Genomic DNA, 18,492 nt, shown 5'->3' with positions numbered 1-18,492 from the left:
CTATGAGAAGGAAAAGAGTTTTGTCGCCTCCACAAAATGCGAGTAATGCACCCCGTGCCAAACAGTGCAGGCTCGACAGTTTTATTGTTCAGCAGCCTCCTCATGCCGTCTCTGCTGCTTTTCCGACAGATGAAATCACTTTGTCTAACAGATATGCTCCTCTGGCCGAGGGAGGCGAAGTTACTGGTGAGTCTATCTTAGGAGACGCTGGCGTTTCTCAAACAAACCATCTAACTGGCAAATCCATGGAAAACTCCCAAAGTGAAGCTTTTTCCCTTGAATTACTGGCTGAGCAATGTTTCCTAACAGCGAGGACACTCCAATTAATTAGTTCTAACTTAGAAATTGTGCTTAGCTCTTTAAATAAACTGTTGACATGGCTCCCAGAAAAGCTTCTCAGCCAAGGCATCCAGGCTCAACCTCCACCACGCCCTCCCCGTTTAGACCCGGTAATAGAACCTCACTGCAATAATGGAGGCCGTTTATCTACAACCCTCAATAGTGGTCCAGATATTGGAATAATAGAGCGAAATAATGGTGGTCTGGTTCTTCAGCCTTGCTCGATGGTTATTGATGTACATCCCCATGGAGGCCAACACCCATTCTGGGGATCGGTTCAAAGTGCTAACTTAAACCTCAAACGGCTGCTAATTATTCAGCCATCATATTTGCTGGCTGTGGAACTACTTTTCTCTACCCCTGTTTATAAGAAGTACCTATTGAAGTTTACTAAACCTACCATCCCAAATTTACTAATGAAGGAAAAACTTTTCCTGCATACTGTGGGGATCTACCCTTCATGGCTTTTTAAAGATCTCCAGGTTAAACCATTAATATCCATCAAAAGCCGTTCTAATTCTATCCTCCAGCCGCAGTTTAATGCCCCTAAACTGAGTAGCAGCAAATCCATGGCAGATCTACCACACAAGAGCTTTATACCTTCTTCCTGCCCATTGTGTGAAGACCAGGCTCAAAGCATCCAGCAATCTCCGAGCAGGCCCTCCGACTTCTTCATGTTGGAACAGGTATTGTCTCCTGATTCACTTCATTCAGGGGTGGAGGTCGATTTCTTTTGCGCTCAGCCCTTGGTCGAAGGGCAACATACCATCACTACCTTGCAAGATCTGATAACTTTTGGTTATCAGACACTCCTGTGAAAGTTGACAACACTCGTCCAACGTCGTGCCTCTATCCAGGAGTGTTGCATACATCGGTGGGGAGAAAGACATTGTCCATCCCATCCTGCCAACTGCCACAGCCGTCTGGAGGGCTGCCTAATGCTAATCAAGTAGGGCCGACATCAGAGTTAATATCACCCAGTATCATCGATTCCGACCCACAGCTTCCATCGAACCACATGACAGCAAAGGGGAATGGCTGCATTCAGAGGGACATGGATGGATTACTGGTTGGGATTACGCCACTGGATTGATGCCCGTGGCCCCAGGGTGATTCCTATCTCAGGATCATATCCTGGAATATTGCGGGCTGGGCGAACAAACGTTGGGATATCTGCTTTTGTCAATATATCTCTTCCTTTGATGTGATCCTGCTTCAGGAAACTTGGGTCATGGATACTGTTGTTGTTAATGGATTTGCCTCCTACTCTTTGAATGCTCACCGGGCAAATAAGAAAGGTCGTCCAAGGGGTGGCCTTGCCATCTTGGTGTCCTCTTCAAATTGTGAACAACTGGCGTTTGGAATTCGTTTGGAAATTAATGCTAGTCATTTTATTTTTGTGACTGTTTATATCCCTCCTGCTAAATCCCATGAGCAGATCAAGAAACTCTGGCATAAAGTAGAGAGCTATTTATCCACTCAAAGTATTAGGTTCCCTGATGCATATTTATATATTCTGGGTGACTTTAATGCCAGGATTGGCTCTAATAACAACGATCTAGAAGCAAGATACCCTATCTTGAGTGAATTTAGGGGAAATCAAAATTTTCCACACAGAAACTCAAAAGATCAGTTTCTGAATTACGCCGGCTTTTGCCTGGCTCAACTTCAGCTCAGTCTGGATTTAATTATTTTAAATGGGGTGGACCTTTGGGAAGGCTCAGGTGAATTTACCTTCTCAAATTTATTTGATTCGAGCACAATAGACTATGGGCTGGCATCTAGAAATGCCTTCCAGTTAGTATATCATTTTTATATAGGTACAAGAACCTGTAGCTATCACCAGCCTCTAACCCTTACTTTATGTGCCCCAACGACTACCCCATACTTTACGACTACCCCATACCCACTTAACTGATGTCCTGTTCGAGTGCCCACACAGAATAAGGGTAAAATGGTCTGATAAATTAAGCAGTCTTCTAGAGGAAAGATTAAACTCCGATTCGATAATTCGATTAAGATCAGCAATTTTGTGGAAGGAATCGGCTGCATCCTCTATGAAAGCATATGATGATCTAATCGACTCTTTCCAAGATGCTTTAACTCATGCAGGCAGGTCAGGGCCAGATAATACTGCCCCTACGATCTATAAGGGCCCTATTTGGTTTGACAGAGAATGTTACCTGAAGAAAAAGGAGATAAGGGAGTCTTATATAACCTACAGAAAATCGGGCTACAATTATCTCCCTTCGACCTATTTTCAGCTAAAAAAGCAATATAAGTCCCTTATAGCCCAAAAAAGACGCCAAGCTGAACGAAACTCCTGGTCCCTGCTGTTAAATGCTTCCTTGAATAATGATTCAAAAATGTTTTGGCAGATTGTGTCTGGCGCCTTACGATCCAACTGCCAAGCACCTAGTTGCACAATTCCAGCTCAGGTCTGGGAGGATCATTTCAGAGCCATTTTTACTGACCCAGACACTATACAATCAGCTCAGGCTGATATGCAGGATGTCACTTTCTCCCCCCCTCCCGGAATTCAGTCTCTAAGGAGGAAGTGATCGAATTAATCCAACAACTTAAAGGGGGTAAGGCACCCGGCATAGATTTTATCCCTGCTGAATTTATTAAAATCAATCAGGATTGGTGGGCCCCTTTGTTAGCCGCCCTTTTTACCGTTATAAATCAATCTGGCAAAATCCCTGACAGTTGGAGACATGCAATTGTGGTTCCGATATACAAAAAGGGACATCCAAAGGACCCTGGGAATTTTAGACCTATTAGCCTGCTCTCAATAATAGGCAAGCTCTATGCTCGATTTCTATCTAATAGACTAACTGACATCCTTGAGGCCAATAATGTTGTCACGGAGGCCCAAGCTGCCTTTAGAAAGAATCACTCCACCTCTGATCATGGTCTGATTCTTTTTTACTTAGCGGAGAAACATCTTAAATTTCTACATAGCAAACTGTTTGTCGCCTTCATGGATCTGAAGTCCACTTTCGACTCCATCCCTAGAACTAAACTATGGGAGAAATTAGATAAAATCCTGGTGGACAAAAGACTTCTTAATCTTATAATGGTTCTATACAGCGACAGCAGGATGCGAGTTAGATGTGGCATACAGGGACAGCTTTCAGATGAAATTCCTATGTCTAGAGGAGTAAGACAGGGCTGTATCCTCACACCTACGCTATTTAACTTATACGTAAATGATATTGAGGAGGCCCTGTCTGACCACGAAGGACACTTGCCCAAACTTGGCGCAAGGAAAATTCCTATTTTACTTTACACAATCAATGCTGTTATTCTCTCCCGCTCTAGACCTGGTTTGAAACATCTTTTAATGAAATTTTCCAACTTTTGTTTGACCAATGATCTGAAAATTAATTTTGAGAAATCTAAAGTCATGGTCTTTGAAAATAGATTTTCTCAACGTCGGTGGTCCCTTGATGGGCATATCCTGGAACAGGTGAAAAAATTCTCTTACCTGGGGCTGTTATTCCATCATACCCTGTCCTGGAGTGCCCATAGATCAGCCACCCTTAATAAAGCTTCAGTCAGTTCAGCCGCAATAACACGCTTTTTCTTTACTAAAGGGGGAATGTTTATACCGTCTGCCATTAAAGTGTTTAATGCCAAGTCTGCAGCCCAGCTTTTATATGCCTCCAATATCTGGATAGGGGGATTAACATCTGAGATAGATAGGCTACAGACAAGGTTTTTGAGGACCCTTCTTCAACTCCCAAAGTGTGTCCCTAATTCTGTGCTTTTGTTGGAAACCAGGGAAAGCTCTCTTTCGCTTAGGGCTTGGTGGTCTGCCTTAAAATTTTGGATGGAAGTTAGTCTTTTTGGGAGGGGTTCAGGTCTGCTTCCGTGTCTGGCTCAGGACAACTATGTGAACAGCTGGTCCAAGCTTCTTGCCAGGAAGGCAGCTTCAATAGGTCTCTCCTCTTCCCTCCTCCTTAATCTGGGCTTGAATTTTGCTATTGAATTTTGCTGTTAAACAAAGACTGTGGGATATAACCTTCTGCGACTTACGCACTCGCTCTCATGTTTCTTGCTCTCCCAGTGCATTGCACGTTCATTACGTTGGGCCTCTTCAGCTGGCTGACTATCTAAAGAACCTGTCGGTCGCTAAATATCGTATTGCTTTCTCCAAGGCCAGATGCAATGTTTATTCTATTGAATTACTTCAGGGCAGATATGCTGGTGTCCCTTATCAGGAACGACTGTTCCCCTGTAGGAATATGGAAGTGGAGACGATGGAGCATATCCTTCTGTCCTGTAGCTTTTATAATGAGGCCCGTCATCTTATGATCACCCCATCGTTGAGCAAACTGTCCAGAAGTTCAGACAAATTTTATGTTAAGTTTCTGTTGGAAGATAAGTCCTCAAGAGGAACTTTGGCTGTTGCTAAATTTCTTACAGTGGCGGCCAGGATTAGAGCTCTCTGTGTATTAGAAGAAAGTTGACAATAGCTCTAACTGTCTGATGTTTCATGTTTGATTCTTGTTTTTTCATGGATCTATGGATCGCAATAAAGAAGTATGTATGTAATTTACACTATTAAAAAAATTTAAATTATGACACTATAGTGTAATTATTTAAAAATTACACTAAAATTTATAATTTTTACTATATTGACATTAAAGAATCCACTTAAACCAAGGATCAGAGTATCTAGCATTTTTCATATAACTGCTTGATAACCCATATATCACATAACTTTCAGATGAAAGGCATCACCAAATGTTGCTTCCTTGCTTGTATTTTCTTGCTATGTCAATAACTGGAGATCATTGTTAACAACACATTTAGGTATTTATTGCAGAGCTTTGGCTATGGGGCAGAATATCAATATAATAAATAAACACACTCAGGCTATGGGGCGGTATATAAATTAATTCCTTATGCCCCCCCTTCCCGGCTTTCCGTCAGCCTACACTACCTCACAGGGTCGTTGTGAGGATAAAATGAAGAGGAGGATGAAGAGAACTACATGCCCTAGACTACTGCAACTGCTGAGGGGCATTGAATTCTATGATTCTTTGAATCTAAGTCTACAGCAACTGGAGGGTGTCAGGTTGTAGCAAAAACTAGGTCCCTTACCCATTTCTCTGGTGTGAAGTAATGCTTTGGGTATAAGATTAATGGATGTACATTTTACAAAATGTTTTCCTTTCATACAAACATAAAGCAGCAGATTTAACTTATAAGAAGCAGATACACAGAGAAAGGAAAATATTTTCTATGTACAACCAAAACCATTCACCTTCCTTCACACGAAAACCATTCATCTTCCTTCACACCAGAGATTTTTTTAAGAGACCTATATCTGTGTTCAAATTCAAAATACACATACACACACACACACACACACATATATCTATAAAAGAAAGCTTAAAATGTAGTTCAGCACCTTTTAAAGAAACACACACTACCTGAAGAAGTTTAAACTCATGGCAGATAGGCCAGGGTTAACCTCCTCTCATTCCTAGTCTGAATATTTCTTTCCATAAAGTTTAAACTTTATAAGAGGCTTGGATGAGGAACTGCCACCCCAAAGGAAAGTTTGCCATATATTCTTTACTTTGAATTAAGAAGCATGCACCAGCACTTCAAACACACACACACACACACCTCCCTCTTCACAATCACAGAACAACAAAGTCAATCAAACCCCTACCTGAGCCAGCCAGGTTTTCTTTTTCCTTGGAGGCCAGGGAAGGGCCTCCCTCCAAGCAAGGCAGATAAGTTTCTTTCTCCCTCCCTTTCCTCCACAGCACTGTGTGGAAGAAGAGGGCCCAGACAGGGCCTTGGCTTATTTGCAGAAGGAAATGGCTCCTAAATGAGCCAGGCGGCCATCTTATTTCAGCCAGGCAGCCATCTTATTTCCAACATTACAATCTATTTGAGACAGGAGGGAGGGGGGAGAGCGACGCTACTTAGCATGCTCCATTTAGGAGTTATCAGTCTGTACTCACTTTAATGGGGCAAAGAAATGTTCATTAAAAAACAATGGAAGCGAATTTTGAAAAAAGAAAAGCCATTCCACCAAGTAGAAGGACAGGGGGACAAGATCCCACCACTGGTTTGAAGGGTAAGGCTCCCAATTTGGAGCTTTTAGTGAGCAAAAAAATCGTTGCCACCCGGAAATAGAAAGCCATTTTGAGCCAGAGAGTTTTTTCCCATTTTGGTACTTTGAACTGCCATTCTGCCCTCGATATTTCACAAAATTTCTTGAAACGCGCAGGGTATGTAAAAGCAGCATTTCTTTCTGGCAGGTCTCCGTTTCAGAAAGATTGGTGAAACATTTTCCATTTTATGAACATCAGAATGACCCACCCCCAATTTCGGCCTTAACATGGTGGAATGCTCTTTTCACTGATCGCCTATAACACACTCCCGTGTTTCCCTGTAATTATGGAATTTGCTACCACAAGATGTAGTGATGGCCACCAATTTGGATGGCTTTAAAAGGAGTTAGATAAATCCCTGCAGGAAAAGACTATCAATGGCTACAAGTCCTGATAGCTATGTTCTACCTATAGTAGTTGTAGCAGTAAGCCTATGTACGCCAGTTGCTGGGGAACATGGGTGGGAGGATGCTGTTGCACTTCTCTCCTGCTTGTGGGTTCCTGGTCAATATCTGGTTGGCCACTGTGTTAACTGAATGCTGGACTAGATGGACCCTTGGTCTGATCCAGCATGGCTCTTACGTTCTTAAGTGGTGGGGTAGGGTGAAGTGGGGGATTAAACTGAATGATGCCTTAAGTGTAAGGAGCAAAATGGTGCTTAGGGGTTGTGCATCAGTCCTTACCAAAGGATCCTTTTGACAGCAAGGAGTCCATTTGGCACTTAACAGTGACAGGAGATTGAATTTGGGCAACACTACACATAAGTTGAGTCTAACCCATGTCCCCTATACATTTAATTCAATTCCATATTTTCTTTTCTTCTATTAGAAGAATTTATATTCCAGTGCAAAGAAATCTAATACACAAGTTCATATTTTCTGATTTGTGTTCTGGTTGCCATCCATCCATTGGTCTAGAATCTAGGTCCTAAGTGGAAAATTAAAAAAACCTCAAGGATCATCTGATTGATTTCATGTGAGATACAGGAAAATAACAGGAAAACAGGTTTTGAATAAGGGTTCTCTTAAGAGGCAGGTGTGTGATGGAAGCAGAATGAATGTGTTTGTTTTTCTTTCTGTTCTGCAATATAGGAGACTGGTTGTGAACTTTTACTGATTCTGAAACTTCTACAGCCTGACCTAATTCTATGAGCTCTTGTCACAGTGGCTCTTGGGGTGGGACCATAAAACATCCTTATTCTGTGAGCATATGATTTCAGGGAGGCTGCTGTTTGTACAAGATTATTTGCTTAATTAACAAAAAAGAACGATAAAATTCAGATTACCTGATCAGTAAGTTGATCTTGTTTTATTTACCCTGTCAGTTACTTTTTTATGAATGTCATACACTTAAAGCAAATGCTCCATGTTTAGTAAATAGATTATAAAGATGAGATGTATATGCATTGCTTTAGACCAGTAAACTTAATAAAAGAAAGTTATTCCTTCAATGAGTTTCCTCTGCAAAACTGTGTGTTTGGTGGCTTTTATTTTGAAGTAGTAAAAGGTGAGTAGCTCTTGCTTTATCTGAACCATTTAATATTGCCTCTTAAATATAAATTCTCAATTGCAGCTGGAACTGTTGGGACAGCCAGTATTCCTGCATTGAGCAGGGGGTTGGACTCGGTGGCCTTGTAGGCCCCTGCCAACTCTGCTATTCTACGATTCTGTGAACCATTGTCATGGAAGTGCTATTAGGAAGTACTATACATCAGAACTAGATTTGAATTAGAAGATCAGCCCTAGTAATATTGTGCAGTTTTCTTTCTGAGATTTGAACCCAGGGCTTACAGTTTTAAGTCCACAATCCTAGACTTAGTACATCGTCTGAGTATTATTTGGGCTTTGTTGTGACTCTTCTTCAGTTATCAATTGTCATCAACAGACCAGTTTGCATTTTGCTTTAGCCTGTAATGAAAAATCTACCCTTTTTACAGAGATAATACCTCGCAGCATTAGCAAACACTAGTGTCTTTTATACTTGACTCATCTGTTCTTTCTGTTTTTGCTAAGACCTCTAATGTATCTTTGCATAACCTTGTTGAAAGATAAACTAACTTCAAATAAAAGCATAGGGGAAAATAATAATGAGTAATTTCTTGTTTATGTCCAATGCATCATACCTTTAAAAGATGAATAGTGCCGTAAAAAGACCACACGAGTAAACACATTCTTTTTAATAGGACTTACATAAGGTACTGGATTGTGCCTATGTTCTCTTGTTATTTCCAATACAACTACAGAACTGGGAAGATAGAAACAATCCCTTCATAAGTTATTCTTCCTAGACCCTGCCACATGAAAGTGACTGATGGATGGCATGCAATTTAAGTTGCATTGAAATATATGCTCTAATGATTCTGAATATATGGAATATAGTTCAGTCATTCATGTGCCTTTATCTGTCCAGGTATTACATTATAGGTGACATTAAGGCTGGGAATAGTAAGTTACATTGCACATTGCAGAAGTTTTAGAATGCCTCTGGCCATCAAGTCCTGCTCCTTCTCACTAACATTCAAAGAAAGACATTGCCCTTTTCAAATTACCTCCAAATGACAAAATGTGCTTCCTCGACATAAAAACCATGTTCCCTGAATAATCATTGCTATGTTATTATTCACTTGCTTCTTTCTGATAGTAGATTAAGGTTTTTAGATTTTGTTTTCTCACTGTGCTCTGGCTTGTACAGTTACTGTGTAGCCACATGGATTGGTGCTTTTGTTTTGTTTTAAAGAGATCCATCTTGGATGGATAGAGTTTGAGGCAAAACACTTCCAGAAAACAAGATTTAAATGCTGTTATAAATGACATTTTCTCTGAGAAAGGGAAGGATAGTGGTTTGGAGCGCCATCTTTCAATAACATGTTATTTTTAGTACCTGTTCTGGGAAATAGTTGCATGCAAATATATTCAGTCTATCCTACGGCTCATCTACACCAAGCAGGATATTCCACTATGAAAGTGGTATGAAAGCGTTATATAAAGGCAGGAGCAACACCACTGCTTTATAGCAGTATTGAAGTGCACTGACAACTGTTGGGGCCCAGTGACACATACCGTATACCACGTTCATATCACTTTCATAGTGCTATATCCTGCTTGGTGTAGATGTGTCATGGGCATCAGCAGTTGTCCTTGCACTTCAGTACAAGTATAAGTTCCATCACACCAGGGGTTAACACACTCCCTACCTTCGTGTTTTCGTTCCTCAGTTACTTCCTCTTTTCAAGAAGAGGAAGTACACAACAAGCACAAAGCTCATTGAGTCCACTGTTCTAATGGTGCTGATTCTCCTGCACACAGCAGGAGACAGCAGCAATTCCAAGGTTTTTTTAAAAAAATTGACTTAAAGAGGGGTTTTTTTGTCATGCAAGGAAAGCCAGAAGGGGCGCGGGAGGAAGACGACGTCATGTGAGGGACCTGAGCAAACTCTGTGAGTGCCCAGTAACAAGTGTGCAATAAAATGCTCATTGGATGGAGCTATTTAAAGCAGTAGTGTAGATCCTGCAGTGCACTTCAATACCGCTATAAAGCTCCTGCCTTTTATATTCTGCTTTCATACCACTTTCATAGTGGAATATCCTGCTTGGTGTAGATGAGCCCCTAGAAGAATTGGGCTGTTAGATTAAAAAAAGAAGACTTTATAGCTTCAGATTCAGGATTTTCTGAGTTGGTTGTCCCCATGCTTGACAGCACTAGCAAACCCTCTGGGTTGCAAAATGGATTTCCTTACTAACAGGAAGATTCGTGTAAAGGCAATTTCTTTCATTCATTCATTTTTTGTAAAGAATAGCAAGTTCTTCATTTCAGACTTGGCTGAAAACTTGACATTTTATTTGTGTTAGACTGCAATCCAGTGCATACTTACTTAGGAGAAAATCAGTGAAACTTCTGAATAAATGTGTACAATCAAGCTGTTGAGCCCTTTTATTCTTATCTTTAAAGCACTTTAAAAAACAGTTTATATAGGCTTTATATTTGAATTAAGGACTGTGCATTATTCCTTTGCATTGTTTACGCTGTAAATCTTGGGGAGGGGGAACAATTGAGAAAACAACAGTGTTATAATAGAGGCACTCTTTCCCCAAGTCATTTCTATTTCCAAATCCTACCTATTTTACCAGATGTTTTTAAATTGGGCAGTTTGAGCTCTCTTTATTTCAGCACATTATACTTTATCCCTGAACTGGTTTTCAATAGAGGTATCTTCCCAGATTGAAAAGAAAAAGTTAAACCAGTTCCAAATCTTAATGTCATTAAGTGTTGAGTTCTACTGCGTTAGCTTAACGGTTTTCTCCCAGTCTGAATGAACAGTTTGAGGAGCTACTCATTACCGCTGCTTCAAAAAGAATTGCCATCTTTAAGGTAAATACCAGTACTTCCTCCACAGTCATTTAGGACTGGGATACAATTAAAAAAACACCTCGTTTTCTGCAGAATGAATGAATGAATGAATGAATAAAATTGATTAAACAGTTTGTCTCTGAGGCCTCTCATTAGAACATACTATTTCCGTCTCATTCTTTTTTCCTGCTTTTTTAGCTTTTGACTTAATGAATGTAGAGTCCTGTTACTGATCGTATTTAAATGGGTGAATACTCAGACCATTCCCTGGAGGTCTATATTAATATATATTCATATATATATATATATTCATATGTATTCATATATGAAATAAGTAGCCATGGTTCTTAAAATCCTAAGGACATACTGACTTGCAATGATGGGAGTTGTAGTCCAACACCTTTGGAGGGCACGAGGTTGGGGAAGGGCTGCTCTAAACAAAAAGAAGAAAAGTAGGTGGCTCTAAGTTGTTGGTCATCAGTTTTCCACAACCCCACAGTCACCTCTGCATATCCTATTCTCCATTCCGTCCTCATGGTTTATCTGCTTTGGCAGAATGAGAATTTCACTGGTACTTTCTGCCTCCTTAGGGAGGATGTGGCATTAAGGCTTGTGAGCCTTAACTCCCAATTTTCCTGCTTTTTGGTGCTTGGTTGAAAACTGTACAGCCTTAACATTGTTTTGTATACCCTAGGTTTTTTGTTTATTGAATTTCATGGCTTTGTGTAATGGATGACCAGATATCTTTTAAATCTCAGACATGCCTATTACATATGACTTGGAAGTCACATGTAATACACACATCAGAGATTTAAATGAATTTTAAAATACTGCTTCCAAAAACTGCATTTACCTTTTATGCTGCAACCTTACGCTGTTAGCTCACATTGAGAAATCCATCCAGAAGGTTACCTTCTTTCCACCTGGCTATCCCAAAGCACATATCCCATATGACTTGGGTGTACTTTGGGATAGGCAGGTGGAAAGAAGCTCACCTTTTGAATAAATTTCTCAATGTGAGCTAACAGTGTAAGGTTGCAGCATAAAAGGCAAATGCAGTTTTTGGAAGCAGCATTTTAAAAATTGTGTAATGGATGACCAGATATCTTTTAAATCTCAGACATAAAATGAAGAGGAGGATGAAGAGGACTACATGCCCTAGACTATTGCAACTACTGAGGGCCATTGAATTCTATGATTCTTTGAATCTAAGTCTACAGCAACTGGAGGGTGTCAGGTTGTAGCAAAAACTAGGTCCCTTACCCATTTCTCTGGTGTGAAGTAATGCTTTGGGTATAAGATTAATGGATGTACATTTTACAAAATGTTTTCCTTTCATACAAACATAAAGCAGCAGATTTAACTTATAAGAAGCAGATACACAGAGAAAGGAAAATATTTTCTATGTACAACCAAAACCATTCACCTTCCTTCACACGAAAACCATTCACCTTCCTTCACACCAGAGATTTTTTTAAGAGACCTATATCTGTGTTCAAATTCAAAATACACATACACACACACACACACACATATATCTATAAAAGAAAGCTTAAAATGTAGTTCAGCACCTTTTAAAGAAACACACACTACCTGAAGAAGTTTAAACTCATGGCAGATAGGCCAGGGTTAACCTCCTCTCATTCCTAGTCTGAATATTTCTTTCCATAAAGTTTAAACTTTATAAGAGGCTTGGATGAGGAACTGCCACCCCAAAGGAAAGTTTGCCATATATTCTTTACTTTGAATTAAGAAGGATGCACCAGCACTTCAAACTCCAACACACACACACACACCTCCCTCTTCACAGTCACAGACACACAACAAAGTCAATCCCTCTATCAAACCCCTACCTGAGCCAGCCAGGTTTTCTTTTTCCTTGGAGGCCAGGGAAGGGCCTCCCTCCAAGCAAGGCAGATCGTTTCTCTCTCCCTCCCTCCCTTTCCTCCACAGCACTGTGGGGAAGGAGAGGGCCCAGACAGGGCCTTGTCTCAACTGCAGAAGGAAATGGCTCCTAGATGAGCCAGGCGGCCATCTTATTTCCAACATTCCAATCTATCTGAGACAGGAGGGAGGGGGGAGAGTGATGCAACTGAGCATGTTCTGCTCTATCAGGCCTCCATTGAGGCCTCCATTGACTTTAATGGGGCAAAGAAATATATTCATTAAAAATCAATGGAAGCGAATTTTGAAAAAAGAAAAGCCATTCCACCAACTAGAAGGACAGGGGGACAAGATTCCACCACTGGATTGAAGGGTAAGGGTCCAAATTCGGAGCTTTTAGTGCGAAAAAATGGTCGCCACCTGGAAGCAGTCTTTGTCATTTTGAGTCAGAGAGGCTTTTCCCACTTTGGTACTTTGAACTGCCATCCTGCCCTCAATATTTCACCAATCTTCTTGAAACGCGCAGAGTATGTAAAAGAAGCCTTTCTTTCTGGCAGATCTCATTTTCAAAAAGATTGGTGAAACATTTTTCATTTTATGAACGTCAGAATGATCCACCCCCAATTACGGCCTTAACATTGTGGAATGCTGTATGTACTCTTCATCCTTAACACAGGGAAACACTCCCGTGTTTCCCTCTAATTCATCTATATTCATATATGAAATAAGTAGCCATGGTTCTTAAAATCCTAAGGAAAATGTTCAACTCATATTTTAGTGCAGGCTGGTGTAATTAGCTCAGATGACCTACTATGACTCAGTTACTCACTTGCCTGGACAGCAGGTGCAGTTACTACCTAAATGGTTGCTCATAAATTTTCTTAGCATGATACAAGTTGTTGTTTTTAATGTGTGCACACAAAATGAAATGATTTCAGTTTTCATTCCAGCAGGAGATCAGGTGAACCAAAGAGCCAATAGAGTCCCATGTGGGCTTATGTAACTGCTGACTCTGACCTGGCTCCTCAGTCTGAGCAATTCATCACTTCATGCACCACATGGATCTCTGCCTGAACCTCTGCTGACCGAACAGCTTTCCTCTCTACTTTCTCCAGGGCACACCACATTTTGACTATATTTGGTCTATTCTACCCATATACGTGCGCATGCACACACACACACAGAATATTATTATAATATGTCTCTGAAATTGGCCTGTTACACATTGTTGCACAGTAGTGATTAAGTAAGTGGCTGATGAGAAGTATTTCATATCCCTAGAGAAAGCTAAGTTCATGTTTTCTGTTAGATGCCTCTATCCCAGTCGCATGAACAAATAAAAACATATCTGGAAAAGAGACTCCAGCTTTGGCTTCAGTTAAGCTCTAGAGAAAGAGTGCTTCAAGGATAAAGATGTCAGTTTGTGTGGTTCTAATGTTTATGGTTGTCACATGTGGAGTCTGATGAAGAGACTAGTTTTAGGTGACTTAGGCATGGCCATTTTTATCAGCTGTTCTGGGCTTTAGAACAGAGATAGGCAACCTTTTGGGGCTAGCGGGGCTCACTTGTCATTTTTTGAGACTGAGGACACGCTTGATCTGTGGTTATTTAGTGCCCCCCCTTTGCTGCCGTTCTCTCTCTTGTTGACCCCTTGAGATTCTCTCTCCTTGCCTGAACTCCCGGGATTCTCTTTCTTCTCCCAACCCAGCAGAATTCTCTCTCTTCTTGTCCTCCTTCCTCCTCCTCCTCCTCCTCCTCCTCCTCCTCCTCCTCCTCTCTTCTTTCTGTTGCCACTGCCATCTTTCCTCCTTCCTCCCTGCCTCTTCTGCCTCCTGCTCCTCCTTCCAGTCATCTACTTGCCCATTTGCTCAGCCACTGGCCATCTGCCATAGCCAATTCCCCTCCACCTGCTTCCTTGGTATCACAGCCGCAGGATAGCCAGGCCACAGCCACTTGTGCTGCCAATTCCTCCCCACCAGATGCAGCAGCAGTCACTTCTGCTGCCCACCGCCTCTTCCCATCCACCGGCCTGCCCTTCCCACCACTTCCACCCCATCCTTCCTTCCCCTTCCCTTTTTCCTGTCCCTGCCACAAACTCCATGCTTCCTGGCTGAGCTTGGCAGTAGGGAGAAGTAATGGCAGTGGCAAAAGCAGGTGGTTGGTGGTGAGAAAGGGAGCAGGGGAATGAGGAAGGGGTCTTGGCAGGTGCTGTCAGGCAGGCATCACATTGCTGAACTGAAGTGAGGTCACCATTGGATGTATGTTACCAAAAATTGGCCTCCCCATGGCGAGGGAGCATTATCCTACTTGTAACTGACAGAACTACTTACCATATGGATCCCTGCCTTTGCACTTAACTGCAGTTGAAACCGGCTTCGCACCTCCTCTCCCAGCTACTGTCAGTAATATAAAACACATGAAGGAGATGGTGTTATGGGCCTCCTCAGCCCACTTCATTCACTGCTACTTATGTGGGCTACGGTAAACTTGCAAAATGATGACATCATGTCACTTGCTTTGAACTATAAAATGTTACTGGGATGGGACAGGGAATGTGGGGTTGATGCTTTCAGTGGCAGCCACATAAGCTGATTTTGACTTTCCTTTAATCTTCTGTTCTCTCTCTTTATTTTTATTTATTTTTCTAGGTGGTGATACGAAGCAAAAGCGGAGAAATCCTCTATCGTATTTCTCCTTGGGCAAGATACGTTGCTCGTGAAGGTACAAATGTGAACTATGACTGGATACACTGGGAACCACCAACCCCATACAGAGTAAGCTATTTGTCTTTTAGTATGTAGCAAATTGATTAAAAAAAAAGAGTACATCCACCTGCAGATGTATTTGATTCATTTAAGCGGCTGAACTCTTTCCTAAACGTAGAAGCTAGTGGAAGATAGCTGCTGAAAAATAGGCTGGTGTTTGTTTACGAAACTTCGGTTGAAATGAAATAGAAACATACTGCTTTCCCACCATATTTGGAATCTGATCCTATATAAAACGTCAAGCCGAAGGAATAAGGTATCTCAGTAGAATCCTTTCATGTCTCTGTATTTTGAGTCGCCATCACTTTTCTTTTCAAAAGGTCACACGCTATATTACTCAGACGGTTAAAGAACTTATTGGGAACATTGAAGCAAGGAAGTATTTCAGCAGAGGCTGGATGGGTATCTGTTAAGGAAGCTGCAGCTGCAGCCTGCAGGGCAGAGCCTGCAATGGACAGGGGGCTGGACTAGATGAACTTCAAGATCACTTCCAGTTCTATCAGGAATGACTGTGTTTATTCTGAAAGATCTAGGTTTCCAGGAAAAGGCTATTCAAATTATTTTTATATAGTTCTTGTTCAATGTGCATATGATATATAGAATCAAAGCTCATCTACTCCAACCCTCTGCTCAATGCAGGCTCTGCACTGCAGGGTGCAGTTACAGCATCTTTGACAGATGACCATCCAGACGCTACTTAAATCAGTGGAGGCTGGTGGCTCCGATGTCAGTGGGTCAGTGAATCTGCTCTGGGATTTCAGTCAGAACTCTAAAACAGCGATCCAAGGTGCAGAGAAGGGAAGGGGAACCCTCCACTTCCCAAGGCAATCTGTTCCACTGCTGAACAGGCCTCACTGTTAGGAAGTTTCTCCTAAAGCTAAGTCAAAATCTGCTTCGCTGTAATTTCCTCCTAATGGTTTTAGTCCTGCCTTCTGGAGCAACAGAGTTAAAATCTACTTCGTCTTCTGCATAGATATTTGTATAACACTAACATGTCTCCCCTTCATCTTCTCTTCTCCAAGTTCGACATTAACTATAAATGCAAATGACATAGATCAACAAGTAGAAAACTCTGTTTACAAAATAGAAATTGCTTACAGTCTTGCAAAGCATCCATACCTATTTGTGTTTATCCTTCCAAGACTACATAAAAAGTCACAAACTCCTTGTAAAACTTTCAGTGCTCTGTCTGTCATCCTGTAATCTTACAAACTCTGTGAGTTTTGACATCTCAGCAACATTCCACATTTTAGTAATCCACTCCTATATGGTAGGCATTACTGCGTTACGCAGGTTCCTTGCAATTACATTTTTTTCAGCAGTCAGGAGATTGGTTATTAATTCATGATGTTCTTTCTGTACTATTCCTTCTAATAAGCTCAGTAAAATAACCTTTGGATTTAATGATCGGAAGCACAGATGAGACAGTTTGTGGGGTGGAGGGTGAGTACAGTTTCAGTGGGTAATGTTCATCGCAGACAATAGTAAAGAAATTGATATGCTTTGATCTGCATATTTAAAAACATGCACTGGCTTTCAAATAGACTTCCTAGGGACTGGGGATTTCCCTGGAAGTAAATCAGTGGTTCCTTGGAGAAAAATAGGGTTGTGACAGACAGTGCCATGACCTTTCTTTCCCTGCAGTGGCCATAGTGGGTTGCGGTGTGTGTAAGCAGCCATTTTGAATAGTTAAGCCATGAATGTGGCTGGACATGTTGTCTGAACCGGGGGACCGTGGGTTAACCAACAAAGGTTAAACATCCCTCACATAACCCCAAAACAGGTAATGGGTTCGGACAACATGATGAGCCATAACCACTGCTTGAATATTCAGGATGGCACCCCATGGGCACCGTGATTCGTCATGGCTTAAATAAACCACGAAAAACTGTGATGATCAGGCGAACTCGGTCAGTGTGTAGGGGAGGCTGTTCACGTCTTACATGCCAGTAATGAGCTCCAATGGGATTGTCTAGTCTCCTGCATCAACTGCGATTGCATGTTTGCTTGCACCACCGAATACTGTGAAACATACAGGATTTCCATGTCAGACAGATCAACAAAGATACAGTTTTCTGAGAGGAGGAATGTTGAAGCCCACTGGCTTAATTTAACAGCAGGGGAATCACTTTCCTTCCAAGTGGTGATCTTTTTTGAGTGAGGCTTTGGACATGATGAACATAAGCAACCCAGCCAAATACCAGGCCATTGCTGCATGTGGCTGGCTGCATAGGGCTGTCATGTCCAAATGGAAAATTTGTGAAGGGAAATTGTACAGTCTCTCAAGACTGTACAATTGTACAGTCTCTCTCAAGATTGGAATAGGTTTCCCAAAACCCCACAAATGTATGCAATTTGTTATATAACAGTTGCGTTTATCTTAAACTGAATGTGCTGGTTTAGATTTTAACACAGCTCACCAGTTCTTGTCGAATATAACTGACAGCTTCTCATATTTTTATTCCCTAACCATTTTTTTTTCCATTGTGCAGCGGAGATATCCTGTTCCTAAGAAGCCTAAAAGCTTAAGGATCTATGAATCTCACGTGGGAATTGCTTCCCCTGAAGGGAAAATAGCTTCATATAAAAACTTCACACACAATGTACTTCCGAAAGTCAAGGATCTTGGTAAGTAATATTTGAGGCTTCTTCTGAGATAAATTTTTAATGAGCCCTGTGCTTTTATTAGAAAAGCTCATTTCGAGAGTCTGTGGATTGTCTCTGTGTTGATATTTAATGCATCATAGCAATGTACTTTAGTGTACGGAACATGTACTGAAGTAACAGTTTTATATTTAAAATCTGGCCTGAAATTTACCATGTGGATGAGTGCTTCTTATAGTATTTAGATCATTTATTTGAAGAGTACAGCATCTAGAAAAGAAACTGTTTTCAAATTATTGATCTGGTTGCATGTATTTGCTTGCATTCTTGGGTCACCACACTGTTGCAAAACAAAGTAGCTAATCTTTCCTTAGTACTTCTAGAAATTACAAAACACTCTTTAAAAATAATAAT

The 18,492-nt window shown here is 41.2% G+C and overlaps 1 protein-coding gene across 3 annotated transcripts in view; it reads left to right on the top strand.

The window, feature by feature from the left end:
* The window catches only part of GBE1 (1,4-alpha-glucan branching enzyme 1), a 216,902-nt gene that overhangs the window by 67,969 nt on the left and 130,441 nt on the right, over nucleotides 1-18,492 (top strand). For all 3 annotated transcript variants that reach the window (XR_010025475.1, XM_063126768.1, XM_063126767.1), the window contains exons 4-5: nucleotides 15,358-15,483; nucleotides 17,967-18,102. Coding sequence is in view for 2 of the 3 variants with exons in the window: in XM_063126768.1 (XP_062982838.1) it covers nucleotides 15,358-15,483; nucleotides 17,967-18,102 (262 nt within the window). In the remaining variant the exon portion in view is untranslated. The remainder of the gene's footprint in view (nucleotides 1-15,357; nucleotides 15,484-17,966; nucleotides 18,103-18,492) is intronic.

The sequence above is a fragment of the Elgaria multicarinata genome, chromosome 5 (genome assembly GCF_023053635.1).
Source record: "Elgaria multicarinata webbii isolate HBS135686 ecotype San Diego chromosome 5, rElgMul1.1.pri, whole genome shotgun sequence".
Classification (NCBI taxonomy): domain Eukaryota; kingdom Metazoa; phylum Chordata; class Lepidosauria; order Squamata; family Anguidae; genus Elgaria; species Elgaria multicarinata.
This window is presented reverse-complemented; position numbering and strand designations above follow the sequence as displayed.